General features: G+C 41.9%; 1 protein-coding gene across 1 annotated transcript in view; it reads right to left on the minus strand.

Annotated features, from left to right (window-relative positions):
* Positions 1-483: 483 nt before the first annotated feature.
* ADGRF5 (adhesion G protein-coupled receptor F5) overlaps positions 484-14,815 on the minus strand; it is a 40,971-nt gene continuing 26,639 nt past the window's right edge. The window contains exons 11-22 of the mRNA XM_079298433.1: positions 14,051-14,284; positions 12,534-12,698; positions 12,197-12,406; positions 11,720-11,938; positions 10,333-10,485; positions 8,932-9,128; positions 8,194-8,373; positions 5,413-6,786; positions 4,391-4,432; positions 4,233-4,292; positions 2,291-2,375; positions 484-1,503 (exon numbers count right to left, since the gene is read on the minus strand). Coding sequence (XP_079154559.1) covers positions 1,424-1,503; positions 2,291-2,375; positions 4,233-4,292; positions 4,391-4,432; positions 5,413-6,786; positions 8,194-8,373; positions 8,932-9,128; positions 10,333-10,485; positions 11,720-11,938; positions 12,197-12,406; positions 12,534-12,698; positions 14,051-14,284 — 2,999 coding nt within the window. The 3' untranslated portion in view covers positions 484-1,423. The remainder of the gene's footprint in view (positions 1,504-2,290; positions 2,376-4,232; positions 4,293-4,390; positions 4,433-5,412; positions 6,787-8,193; positions 8,374-8,931; positions 9,129-10,332; positions 10,486-11,719; positions 11,939-12,196; positions 12,407-12,533; positions 12,699-14,050; positions 14,285-14,815) is intronic.

The raw sequence follows: 14,815 nt of genomic DNA on the forward strand, positions 1-14,815 counted from the left end.
CATAACTGGTTGAACCTCCCAAAACACTTAAAGATCACACCAAAACACGTGTATTAAGATTCTGGAAATGCTCCTATGAAGAATTCTAAAGGGTACAGATACTTATGTAACGCAGTACATCATCACTCACTTACCCTGGGGCTGTGCTGGTTTACTTACACTAATTAGCTATTAGACAGAATTCATAAACTCTTGCCCATACCACCTTGCTCATACCAAACCATCATAAGTGTTTCTAACTGTAGAGAACAGTTTTCCATCCAGATTCACCCCAAAGTTCCAGGAATAGGGTCACCATTGGCAAACATAGGCCTGATTCCCTGACAATCAAGTGGAGCTGTACCACCTGGCTGCAGTATGTGATAATGACCTCAAATATAAATCTTCATGATTCTACCATATTGCACATTAAATTTTGTAACATTTGTGTGTATTATAAATACTTTTCAGGTTCTTATCAAGACAGGGGTCCTGCCTTTAAAAGTGTACAGGCTTGAAATAAATGGTTCCACAAATGTAGTATCTGAGCAATAATTTATATAAAACCATTCATCCTGCTTGGCACATGGTGATTTATATTCACTGCAGAGCTTATTCTCTGAGTCCTTCAAGTGTGTTTCTCCTCTGAGAGAAGACCCAAACATACAGACTTTACCCAAGGCACTCCTTGTATTCTTAACACTACTATGCATTAAATAAATGCAGTCCCCTCTGTGGCAGAGGGCAGCAACCATCTCTGTCTTACCACATTACATATCAAGGGAAAGAAAAATATTTTTAAGGGCATAAAGCTTCCTTTTCTTCAAAAAAGTGCCACATGGAGCTTTCAGTCTTTCCATCTGAGAGAAGACCATGCAGGAATCATCACAGTCTTCATTTTATGTGAGTCAAAAGTGAAGATCTGAAATGGGCCTTCTCAGCTGGGAATTTCTGGTTTCAGAAAGTCTTAAATTGAAGGTGGAAACGACTATGGTCTTTCCAGACTCTAATACAAGGGCAGGAGAGATGCTGTGAGGTACTTGTGCATCTGCATAGGCCTTTGGGATCATTCCCAGAGTTGATAGTTGGTTGAAAATACCAAATCCACTGGACAACACCTGTGTGGCATGAACTGCATTCATGTCTCAGTACTGCATAGTGCTAAGCACCCACTTAAAGGCTGAGAATTTTTCATTCCCAATGTTCTTTCTTGCACATGAAGGCCTTCAAATCCTTCTTATGTCTTTTGGGATTGGCAGACTGTAAAATTCCACCTCTCTTAGTTTTCCTGCCTTACACATTAACATGAAATGATTATTCCAGAACAATTCACCAAGGTTTAGTCAAAATGAAGCAGTCCACCTCCTGGTGAGTCCCAGGTGCTTTCTGTGTGTGCCTTGGAAGAGGTTCTTTCATAGTTAAATGATTCAGCATTGGCAGTGCTTCAGTTAAGCAAGGAATATGCCTTGGAAGTATTTTCAGTGGAAGAGGTGGATGGCTCTGAAGAAGATACTCTGTATTTGCCTGTAAAACAAAGCACAGGGGTTAGTTAGACAGGGACAGAGAGGCTGGGATGGTGTCACTGCAAAGTAAGGATGGTGACATCTGCTTGCCCTGCAGCCCTGGCACTCCCTGGATTGCAGCAAGAACAGCAACCACACAACTCAACGTGTTTGGTGACACAGCCAGGATGTGTCAGCTTCAATTGCCAGCCATGCCACAGGGCAATGATTTTCTCACACAAATACAGGCACTCAGTGCTTCTCCTGTGGCTTGGGGACACATCCAGAACACAACACACCCACAGGCTCCTGACATGGATCACAGCTCCCTCCCTCTTACACCCACGAGGCTCTAAACTAAGACCCAAGTTCACTGTTTTCTCTGAACAATGTGTGGATACAGATTGGACACTTAGAAATTAAATGTTATTTCCAGAAATGCTCTTTGTAAGATAAAATCGTAACTGAAATGGTGATGTCCACAAAATGACAGCCAGAGCACCTTTGAAGAAATGCAATTCCAAGGTGGAATAACTGTGCTGTGATCTCAATAAGTTCAAAACTAAGCTCACTTAGTGGTGTTTAGAATTGGTGAAACACCCAATAGCTGCTTTAGAGATAGAAAATTTTGCTGCTAGCATTATGCTACAATTGACTTGTTGCAGTTCCTTTGCATTAGAAGATTAAAAGCCATCTATGGATGTGTGGAGAGACAAATAGATGGATATCAGGACAGACAGACCCTGAGAGCAAGAATGAAGGCCAAACCTTGTTTGTGCTTCAGTAAGGGGGAATCTGTTGTCACATACCTGTTTTCCCACATAAGTTGTTAAAAGTTCTTGAAAATGGGTAGCTCATAGCAAGCATTGGTGTCACCAGGATCAGGGAGGATGACTGAAAGAGAGAAAATTGCTTTTTGTCAAAAGAACTTTCTTTGTAGTCCCATTTTAGGGAGGAAAAAAAATAGGCTCCAATAAACTTTGTTTCAGTAGTATGAGCAAACAACCCAAAGAAGGCAAAGTTAGATGTTTGTGATGTATCAAGTTCACACATTTGCATGTTTATGGTGGTGATGATGGAGATCAACTTTAAAAGAAACTATAGGGCACAAACTGCTTGTCTCTAACTCTTGGCCAGGGGGGATGGCTTAGGCTCCAGAGTCTGTCCTAACAGGCAGTATGGGATCCTGTTCTCTTATCTGTGCCAATATGGTCATTAAGGTAGCCACAAAAAATAAGATTTATGTGAATGGGGATTGCTCTTGACAGCCAACAGCCTGAGATAATCTGAGGCAAATTTAACTTGACACGCTAGAGGGCATTGGAACACAACTCTCTGCAGTCCAGATGCCAAGGAAGGAAGGACCTTTCTGATGCTAAAATTAAGTTTATATTTTGGTTCTGGAATGGTTTGAGAATTTAATGGGATTCCTCCAAATATGTATTTCAAAAGGTATGAAAACCACATCTTTTTCTGTTCAGTCCTTCTTCATTAATTAGTTGTACTTTGGTGGGGGAAATTAGGCAGTGTTGTGTATTGTCAACTATATCATAAAGTGGTGGAGATAGAAGGTAAATGAATCACATATAAAAAGCTTAATCAAAGATTTTGGTATTTCTTTATTTGCTCATTCTCAGACCTCAACAGGCTGGAGAAATGGAATGACAGGAATCTTAGGAAGTTCAGCAAAGGGAAGGTCAAAGTCCTCCTGTCCCTGGGGAGGAACAAACCCAATGCTAGGACATACTCGGGGCTGTCTGACTAGGACAGAGTAAAGACAGAGCCAGACTTTTCTCCTTGGTGTCCAGTGGAAGGACAAGAGGCTTTGAGAACAAATAGAAATACAGGAAATCCCACTTCAGATGAAACTTTTTCACTGTGAGGGCAGTCAAACACAGGAAAAGGCTGCACTTAGAGATTGTGGTGTGTCCTTCCTTGGAGCTGCTCAAACCCAAGTGGACACAGCTCTGAGCTAGAGCTGACCATGCTCTGATGGGAGTGTGGTGCAAGAAGGTCTCTGAGGGTACTTTCCAACTTCAGCAATTCCTGTGGAAACTAGAGTGATTTGATCCAATGCTGCTCTTCTGAACTGACAGTTCAACCTTAATGGACTCCTAAATTCCTTTGAGCCTGTGCTCTCATCTTCTTAATTATCCTTGCTTTTAAGTTGGCTTCCTAGTTCTTTAGCAATACCTGTACAGCCTCTTCTGAATAAATCCTGTTCAGATACCAATATAAAATCAAGCTTTATTGTCATATAAGGGTGATACCAGCACCATTGGTAGCTTGGGAAGAGGAAGAGGTGGGTGTTGGAATTAGATGATCTTGAAGGTTGCCTTCAACCCAAACCATTCTAAGTTTATTTCCCATCCTGGCTTTTTTTGGTAAAGTGTTATAAATGCAGAAGTGTAAGTTGAAACAATAATTCCCCAAGAAGTTCCCTTGCATTTCTCTCAGGTGGTGAATAAATAGTGGTGCCAAAAAATTTTATGTTTTTTAACCAAAAGTTTCAGTTACATTTTCTAGTTTCTTTCTTGTGGAATTTAAAGCAAATGTCCACTAACTGTCTTTTCACTTTTTTTTCCAATTGTAGTGAAAATAATGAACTTTGGAAAAGGGGATATAATCATATTTATGTTGTTAGTGTTCTTTCTGACTTGTTCTGATAAATAATCCAGAATTTAAAGTGCACTGGACAATGTTAGACTACTCAGCAGTAACTGAAATACATTCTTAGGTGAAGGTTCTAACCTTTGATTGCTGTGAACTCCATTTGGATGATGAATTCCTCTTCAACAGGGCTTCTTGTATCTATTTGTTGAAAAAAAAAGTCAATCAGTAAATACAGAAATCCTGTTCAGATTCCAACAGTATTTTGACATAATGTAACAAATAGTTGGAATCCTTACCTTCTTATCCCAGAGAGTCCCAGACACCAAAATGAATAATCCCTAGGAGACAGATAATTACATGCATTTTGATGACACCATTCTTTAATTGCAATATCTCAGAAGTATCTCCAACATTGTCCATGGTACTATTTAAACTTTGAACTCTTTGATAGAGGGCATTTTTCTAAAAGCATATCATATAGTAGACTGCTCATTTGGCAGTTCCCCAGGCCTGGTCTATTTAAATTCTTGTGTTGATCTGGTCTACAAACTGACACAGATAGTTTGGTAGCACTAAATGTATTTGGAAGAAGGAATGTTTGTGTACGGAAGACATGTCCTGCCTAAGCTCTCCAGGCAAACTAGTGAGTTCAAAGAAAAAGGCCAGTGAGTTTGGTGTGAAGAACACAGTTTTGATCCTATTCTTAACAATGGCAAATCTTGAGAATTCCCTTTAAGAAAGAGTACACATAACTATTTTGTCCTTAAGAAATCTCCTTGTATTGGGATCCTACTGGCCACCTAAATATGTCACAAAAGTCACACTGAAAACTCTCAATCGTGTTTTTTTGTCAGTTCTTCTCTTTATCATTAGAACTTCTCAGCTGATCTTTATTACTTTCTTGTGGTTTATACTGGAACCCACAAAACCAAAAACCAAATAAAATAACCCCCAAAAAATAACATGATGCCTTCAGTTGCACTATAAATGGAAACAGGGATGCTCATGTTTTCCCACCTGAACATAACAGGGCTGTTTTCCTGGTCTTCAGCAGTGAGGTTGATCCCAAAACTACTGGCAAAGTAGAGAATTATCTTTAGATCAGCTTTATCTATACAGCCCCTCTGCTAAGGAAGCTGAGAATATGAAATACTGCTGAATTCCTGGAACTGCTTTCCCAAAGAACCCTTCTGGAATAAGGATGTGTAAGGCAAATTTAAGCTTTTCCCTGCTGTTCTTGTGCCCTGCCAAGCACAGCACTGCAATAATGTCTCTATGCTAAATCATGATAGAGGAAACAGAACTATGTGCAACTCACCTGAAAAGCATTGAGCGCACTAAAGAGGATGTGGAAAGCTCGATGACTGTGTTGGATGGCGGTGGCAAGGCCAAAACCCCAGGTGAGGCCTAACAGTGGGGTCAGGATGGCCACACTTTTGCCAATCTGAAACAGATATTTCCTCTCCTGCCCACTTGACCTATCCCCAATAGTTGGCCTCAGTATTTTTATTATAACAACTGCAGCGATGAACAAGTTGGTGGCCACGATGAGCAAGGCAGGTACGATGAAGGCCAGGAGAGCTTTGCTTTCATCCCAGTTGAGCCAGCATCTATCCTTTCTCGTGTAACTCTTCTTTGGCACTGTGACAGCGATGGTGGTGACTGCAATGACAAAGGGGCACACGTATCCCAGGCAGAACGCCACCACCTTCTGAGCAGTCTTACTCGTGTTGTGTAAGATGAACACCAGTCTGTAGAAAAGGATGAGGCCCAGGGTCAGCATCCAGAACAAGACACACAGGTAAAAAAAATGGATGAAGAAAGTGGCCATGATGCAGATGTCTCTGCTCATCTGCTGCTTTTGATCATTGATGGAGGCAGTGACAATGAACCAAACGTCAGCAATCAGCAGGGATGTTGCAATGTTGAGGATGCAGACGTGGCGCATGTAGGAGGTTGTGTTGTTGGTCACGTACTTCCAGACCAAGGATTCAATTATGATGCAGACCACCAAGCTCACAATTGAAACGGCCAGGCCAATGTAAGAAATATAATCTTCAACAGTTGGCTCAGGGGAGGGTCCATCAGGTGACATCAGGATGGAGAATGATGTCAAGTGATTGCAGGAGCAAATGACATAATGTTCTGACTCTGTGGGTGTGCAGCCACTATCATCCCAGTTCCCCCCGTGACTGTTGAATGTGAAGTTCCAAAAAACACACCTGGGCGTCTTGAGGGACAAATTTTGCTTTGCAAATGTCATATTAACTTCAAAATTCTGGCTTCTGTTGCTGCTCAAAGTTGTTGTTATCAATAAACCGTTCAACTTTTCGGATGGATGCTGAGGCAAAATATGTCCAAGTTTTGAGTACATCACACTGATAATGGTTGAATTTTGGGTTAGAGTCTGGATTTCAGTTCCACTAATGAGCACGCTGACTGTGAGGTTTTTTGTACTGAGGAAGCCCTTGTTGTAATCTGTGTTGTTATTTTCCTTGACAACTGTCCCTTGGAGCTGAACGGTGTTTGCAGACACAGAAGGAATGGTGTTATTAACTGGTTGGAGGTTCTGGGAAAAATTTTCTACTGACTGCAGTAGCAAAGAACTTTGTTTTGTCTCTTCTTTATTCAGGTCTTCCCAAGCTCCAGTTGTGGAATCATCAACAATTAAGTCCACTGTGGATAGGAAATTCTGGAACAACAGCAGAATAAAGTAGTTACTGAAATCACACAAAAGTAACTGTTGTTTCTGATGGTAATTTATGTGCACTCCTAGATGGGCCTTTTGAAAAAGCCCAGCATTTTCTTATTTTGCTCAATAATGAAGTCTTCAGTTGTTAACCCTCTGGATACTCTGTTTGCAAATTAAATTTTCCAAAAGCAGAGCTGTGTGACTATTTTTTAATATATTATTTGGTATTTTTACATCTCCTTTCTCAGTGTTCGTGCTGTCTTTGATTTCTGATGTTGGTGTCTTGTGGGGCTCTCTATCTACAAACCATCAAGACTTTTTGCACTTTTCTTTCAAAAGAGCAATGATCTTCCTCTGGAACTCACAATCAAGGTTTTCAATTATTTCTAAGGTTTCTTTTGTTAATTATTTGTTGTTACATCCAACTTATTTTCCTTGCCTGATCATGGGTCCTGGCATTTACTCTCCCTATTTCTATTTCAACCTTTTTCTTCTATTCCTACTTCTACTCATGGAATCATAGAACCACAGAATGGTTTTGACATTTAAATCTCATCCAGTCCAACGTCCCTTCCAGGGGGCAGGGACATCCAGCTTGATCTTGGACACTTCCAGGGTTTGGGGCATCCACAACTTTTCTGGTAAATCTATTGCAGTGCCTTACTGTCCTCACAGCAAACAATTTATTCCTAATACATAATCTAATCCTGCTCTCTTTCAGTTTAAACCATTGTTCCCTATCCTGTCACTGATAAAAACTCTTCTTACAAATCCCCTTTAAGTATTGAAAGGCTGCAATAAGTTCTTCCCTGAGCCTTCTCAAGGCTGAACAACCCCAACTCTCTCAGCCTGTCCTCACAGCAGACCTGCTCCAGCCCTCTGAGCATTTCTGTGACCCTCCTGAGGACCCACTCCAGCATGTCCACATCCTTCTTGCCCCAGGGACCCCAGAGGTGGATGGATTGCTCAAGGTGGGATCTCAGCAGGGTAGAACAGAGGGACAGAACCAGCTCCCTTGACCTGCTGGTCACAATCCTTGTTAAGCAGCCCAGGACATGTTTGTCTGAGCTACAAGAGCATGTTGCTAGCCCGTGTCTAATTTTTTTATCCATCATCACTTGTTCTTTCCTGTCTTAAAATAATGGAGATATCCATCTGCTCCTAGAATATTTCTAGTTGTTAAGCTCACAGATGTTTCTCTTTCATGCATAAACTCCTTGTCATCATCACCTTGAATTTTCATAAACTACTCTGTATCTTTGCTGTCACTTCATCTCATTCCCTTAACACTTTCTTGATCTTGATCCTAAGCAAGTGTGAAGCTTCTTCAGGGAGAATATCACCCTCTGTGACAAAAGGGGTCAAAGGGCTTGGTGGGTGTAGATAAGACTTAAAATAAAACCTTACCTGCATAGTGAGCTTGTCTGCCTCTGCTGGGATAGTGGAGACCATATCCAGGATGGTAACAATTGCACCTATGTTTGCTGAAGAATTATTTATTGTGCTTAACTCCTGTCTTGTCCGGTTCTGAAGCTTTTCAAGGTAGCAGGGTAGTTCTGTTTTTGCCTCGGGACTGTTGACCAAGGACTGGAACAGAAGATAACAGCAGATCACATGTGATATCCTCTAACCTCACAGAGAGAAAGGTGACTCTGGATGGTTTGTGGGAGGGAAGAGCACTGTGGGATGACACCAAGGCTGAAAACCAAGACCTGGCACCTTCTGTCAAGTGCAGTGGCCAAGGTTGTGGGCACTGTAAGAAGGGGATGAGGGTGGGCAGTGGCCCAGAGTTGTTCCTGTTGCTCCCACACTGGTGCTGTGCTCTGTAACACATTCTTGTGCCTGAGCTCAGCTCAGGGAATGCTCAAGGCAACAACTGCTCCTTATGGATAGCATGGCCAAGGTCACCTTGCCTGGCAGACAGAGCATTCATGTGTATGGACATTATCCCTGCAGTGCCTCAGGCCCTCAGCTCTTTTGCTGCCTGGTGTAAATAGAGCCAAACGTTCTTCATATCTTCCAAAGAAACTCTTAAATGCTTCATATATTTTAGTTGGCGATAAGCAAAAATCACACGACCAGCATTTTTTCTTTTTCTCCCCACCCACCTCCTCACCCCAACCTCCACAGACCCACAGGGATTACCTCAGCACTCCCCAGCAGGTCATTTATGGGGCCAGTCAGGCAGGAATTCCTTGCAACTGTCCATTCCCTGTTGGTGCACCTGTAAGTCACATTGCCTCGAGTAAAACCTTTCATATTTTTCACATCAGAGCATGGCTTTACTAACATGTCTCCTTCTCTTCCAATGCCCAAACTGTCTGAGCAGGAAATTTTCTTCTCTGTACAGAGAGGAGAAGAGAGAGAAAATAAGAAGCAGAGAGATGAATGAATTACCCCCACAAAACTTGTGATCTGCTCAAAGGTCATTAAATTAGGATTTCAGCTTGCTGTCTTCATTAATTATGATCTTTCAGGATGTATATGTCTCACATTCCTAATTTTTCTGAATCAGGAAATTTAAAAGGAAAACTAATAAAGCTCTTATTTTTGAGTACTGAATCAAATCAACAAACCAAAAGATTTATCTGTTAAATGACAGAGTTAGAGCTGGAGTGGGATTATATTGACCATTAAGCAAACAATAATTCATATGAAGTTTATTCTGTTAAGATACTTAGTACTGCTGCTGTACTAACAGGAAATTCATTAAGACCTTGGTAGTGAGGGCCTCAACACCTTTTTTGATGAACAGTGAGTGTTGCTAATTGTCTTTGATTGGCTTAGTCATATCAGTAAGTATCTGATGATTAAAGTGATTAAAGTAATTAAAGTGTCTGCATATTTATTGCCTAAGAGAGTGAAATCTGGCAGATACAGTGATTCAGCTGTAGGTATCACTGCTGTGGAAAAAAGAAAATGTCTACATCAGGAGGATGTCCAACATTTCTTCCTGTCCAATTTAGAATAAAAGAGCTGAAATACCCAAACTCTTGTCAGAACTAAACGTCAAAGCTGGATTTAGCAATGCTGAAGTCTAATTACCAAAGGTTCCCTGCAGAGCTGCCTGGAAGCTGCCCTGGTCTCTGCAGCACCTCACAGAGGTTGCCCTTCTTGTGTTCAAAGTGGAAATGCTCTCCCACAGGCTGCCCTCCTGAGCCAGATGAGGCACCACAGTCTTTGATCCTTGTTAAATCGTTGGTGCAAGCTGGGAGCTGCATGACCACATTTCAACACAGGAGGTGAAGCTTGGTGGTGCAGCCTGCAATAGTGACTAAACTGTCCCTGCTTTGGAACATACTGGCACCACTCTAAAGTACATCAAAGACAATGCACCTTGTCTATTTATGTTTTTTTTTTTAATGACATCCAAACCAATATTTTCCTCTGGGTATAAAAAGTTCCCATCAGAAAAGGAGACAAAGGTTCTTGGATAACAAAAAGCTGCTCCTGTTAGATGTCACTGGTCATGAAGTTGAGGCACTGATTTAACAAAAATATTGGGATGTCCTATATACAGCTATAAACTGTAAATTTTTTCCTTACCTGGTATCAACTGCAGTGTTATATGTTCACTGTCAACTTCCTCTCCGATGCAGTTGATAAACTTGCAATATGCCACGAACTTTTCCTCTTTGTTACATTCTTTGTGCGTGTGATTGTACATGTAGCAAGTCAAATTGCCTTTTTCTTTTTTCACTGTATGGATGCATGAAGACAGGTTAACACAGATTTGGGGTCAGTCAATTAAAACCAGCAGAAAGCAAAATTTGCAGAAAGCAGGTTGGCAAAATTTTCTTTTCTGTGGGTACTAGAAAAAAACAACTTTCCTTTGTGAAAAAGCTCCATCTCTATATGCTGATCTCTGTCTTATCCCTCTGTAATAAGTCTGGCAGCTGCTGCATGATCAATACCTTTTCATTGACTGGTGTGTGAGCAAATCCTCCCCAAACTCTCTTACCTGTCCAGTAACCAAAATTTGCTTTGAAAATAATTTTTGAGAATACTCTTCCTGCCTTTACCACAGGTGTTTCATTTAGGCTGTTTTTCTGTTCTTATATGGTTCTTTTAAACTCAGGATCTGTACCACACTCCCACTGCTTTTCAGAAAGCCTGAGGGTGAGTCTCCAGCTGCAGACTCTTCCAACAACAACATCCTTGCTTTTTTATTAGCTACTGAAGGCCTCCTCAGCCTCCACCTGCTTTACTCCTCAGGCTGTTGTTTTTGCACTCCTGCATGTTTCCTGAGTTATTTTTGGTAGATCGTAGTTGCCTTTTTTTTTTTTTTCCAAATTACCTGTTTTGTAACTCACTTAAAAAATTCTAATATATAAAAAAAAACTCACTTGAAAACTTCCAGTATATAAAAACATGTCAGGGAAGTGGCAGAATTGCCCTAAATTTGAAGACATAGAAGCATATGCTTTTGTACTGGTTAAGACGTGTCCCCTGTATCCTTGAAGAAAATGGAGTAGTTTTTTGAGTTGCATTCTTAATGGGTTACTCAACATTTTCCATGAATTAGTAGATTTTCTTAAGTAGCATTTTCCCAGTACTCATTTTTAAAAGTGGCAGAATGGAAGATACAAGCAAATAAAAAGAGTTCAACGATTTCCAATCTGAAGAAGGGTCAGGATGCTCACTTCTCCCTGCCTGGCAAGCCAAACCTAACATTGAGTTTACCTATTACGTATTTATCACTACAGCAATGACTTCAGTTCAGTATTAATCCCATCCATGTTCCCTAGGCATGCTCACCATCCAAAAAAAAAGTCCATTTCCTTTTTTTTTGCACCCTCAGAAGTGCTCCTGGGCTGTAATCAAAGCAATAAGTATGACTTGTTTACACAGACCTAACTGAAAACAAAAAACCCAGAGATTGGTTTGTGACACAGAGTGAAACTAATTATTCTGCAAGTTTATTGTGTCTTACCAACTTGAAATTCATTTTGCTGAACCCAAAATGTAACGCTGTAGTTGCTCACAGTCTTTACAGGTATGCAGCACTGGAGGGCTTGTGGCACTTGGCACCGTATTGATGTTGCAATGGGGTCAATCAGGATGTTCTTCCTCAGGGGCAAGGAAACCACCTCGATGGTCACATTGGCAGAACTGACCAGGTTTTGCTGGGAGAATGTGCAGATGTAGGTGCCTAAAAGAAGTGATACAAAACCATGTCTCACTTGACAGAATGCTCCTCAGATTTGCATGGTCACGAATGCTGAGCGAGTACAGAGCTATTGGCAGCACCAAGCCTTGCTGCCCTCCAGCATTTATAATTTTAACTGTGGGGGCTTTTTATTTACTGTGGCCAGAATGCACAGTGGTTTGCAGGGCTGGGGATGCTGTAAATGATCTGGTGCAGAGATTGCATTGCCTTTGCATTGACAATGAGACCATATTCACTCACCTCTCCAGACCTCCGAGGCAGACTTCACTGTGAGCACAGACTTGGCTGGGTAATTCTTGATGCACTTATTACAGTCTACTGTTTTTGTGTCATTTCCAGACTGGATTTTCCAACTGATGCTGTCATAATTGCTCACATCACTTTTACATGTTACATTGAACCCGTGTCCTTCGGAAACTTTTGTGTTCGTTGAAGCTACTGTTATATGGGCTGAGAAAACACAGGACAAAAGTCACATTAATGAGAGGTATTTTTAATTGTTGTCTTGCAAATTCTGTGCCACAGAGGCCATCTCTTAAGGTACTAAAGAGCTGCTGTTCTGTCACAAGTGTCTCACCTTTCCGCAGGTACGTGACTCCGATGCTCCGAGCGCGCCTGGCTCCGTGTCCCGTCTCCAGCACACACGTGTATGTGGTCACTGCTCCTGACTTCTCAGGTGGGCACAGCGACTCATTGATGCTGAGCTGGTATTCAGTGCAGTTTCCATTCAATTTGGATTCTCCTGGAGAAAAATAAGCATTTTTTGAAGGGCTATGGATGCCCAAAAATACCTCTGGAAAGCATGAGCAATTACTCCAGCTGTGGAAACCCTTGTGGGTTTGTAGGTAATTGACATCATGGAACTTTTAACTCATTATTGCTGAAGCTCATTCACATCTTTTACTCTGGCAACTCTCACAGAGTGGCAGCACTTAGCTCTGTGCTGAGATTCCTCCTACCAAAACCAGTCAGAGCTCAACAACACTGCTTGGAAATCTCAGGTTCCACCAAAATGAAGAGTATTCTGGCTAAGCCTAACCTCATTATCAGTGATATTTAGGGTGAGCAAAGGTAAGCAAAACAGGAGTAAACACTGCAGGTTTTAATGTTGTCTAATTTTGAAATAGAAGTGTGGAGCCACTTGACAGTCATTCAACTTAAAATCTGAAGAGTGCTGGTTTAGCTGTGAGCACTAAAACTGTCCCACACTGCAGCTGACAGCACAACTGACAAGAGAACAGAGCAGAGCTCCTGGGGGAAAGCCTGGCCATAGGGAATTGGGGTAAAACAGCCCAAAAACAGAGGGTCCCCTCTCCCTTCAAGCACTACTGCACTCTGTCCTCTGTAGAAGTGACTGTGTGCATGAGCTTTGAAGATTTTATCTCATTTTGCTGTCCTGCTTTCTGCTAGTTTCATTTACGGCCAACAGTTAACAATCAACAGTTACATCATTCCCATAAAATGTTAAGAGGGCAATAGACTGTTTAGGGTGAGGGTTCATAGACATTTATGAGCATTCTGCTACTGTGTAGCACATTTACTTGGTGCCTTATTAACTCTTGATATTGGAAAGCCTTATGGATGCCTCTGACTCAATTGGAATGTGATGTGTCACAGCTACAGGTGGAGGGACAAACAGTGCTCATATTTATCTGTACTGCAGCTGTTTCACAGTGCAGCACCTGTGTCAAATCTCAGTATGTGGTACATGAAAGACCTTTGTACCCTAAAGTGATTCCAGAGACAGCAGAACAGACTGATACATTCATCCTTGCTCTCAGAATCAGAACATGCAGAAATAAGCTTTTTGGAAGAAGCTGGTGTGCTGCTGGTCCAGGCAGCTGTTTCCATCCAGGGTGGCACAGTTTAAGGCACGAGTGTATGGGGATGCCTGAAACCCCACTGGCACCTGCACAACACATAGAGAGTCTATCCTTCCCCTGCCACTCACACCTTTGGAATATATCCTGTATACCTAGGAGCATCCTAGGACTTTGGGGCAGCCACTTAGGAGGAGACCTTTGAGTGTCCTCACAGTGCATTTGAGCAATGAACAAATCTAGCAGGTGAACGACAACCTTTTGTTAATCTTACCTGTAATGTTGATTGTTCCATTGACTTTCCAGGAAACCTTAAGAGATGTCAAGTGTCTGTCAATGCAACAGGACAGCAGCAGCCCCTTTGCTTGCACTTCAGGACTGTTACAAGTGACATCGATGTCCTCAAAGTTGGGAGTGACTTGCAGTGGAAAGACAGAAACTGTTTCTGTGGCATTGTGAATCTCTGTGTGATATGGACTTCTCATTATGAACACACAGCTGTAGGAACCTGTAAAGCATAAACAACAGTTTTTGCTGAGTTTGCCTCTATTTTGGGATTAGGAGCTACTTCCACATCTGCTTTTCACGTGTTCCTGCTCTGCAGTGGCTCTGCTACTTGCTGATCCATATGTACCCTCAGGTCACCTGCAGACTGCTTTCTGCAGACCCCTGGTGCCAAATGAATCCAGATTAGGATTCACTGTTGATGGGTACTCAAGATCAGTGTTCTCAAACTGAAATACTTCAAATTTGGATGAGTAGGTGCTTTTGGGATCTGTATATTGACCTTCTGGGAGCAGTATGTCATGGTAAAAAGGCTCCTACACAGAATGGGTGACAGAGAGGTGTCCAGGGTGGACTCCACCAGAACTGGCCTCAGGGTGGAGGGTCTGAAGCTGCTCAGAAGGCATCGTCCAAGAGAGCATTTATCACAAAATCACAGAATATGCTGAGTTGGAAGAGACCTATCAGGATCATTGACCCTAACTCTTGGCCCTGCACAGGACACTCCAAGAGTCACACCATGTGCCTGGGAGCA

This window comes from Erithacus rubecula (genome assembly GCF_903797595.1).
Source record: "Erithacus rubecula genome assembly, chromosome: 2".
Lineage (NCBI taxonomy): Eukaryota > Metazoa > Chordata > Aves > Passeriformes > Muscicapidae > Erithacus > Erithacus rubecula.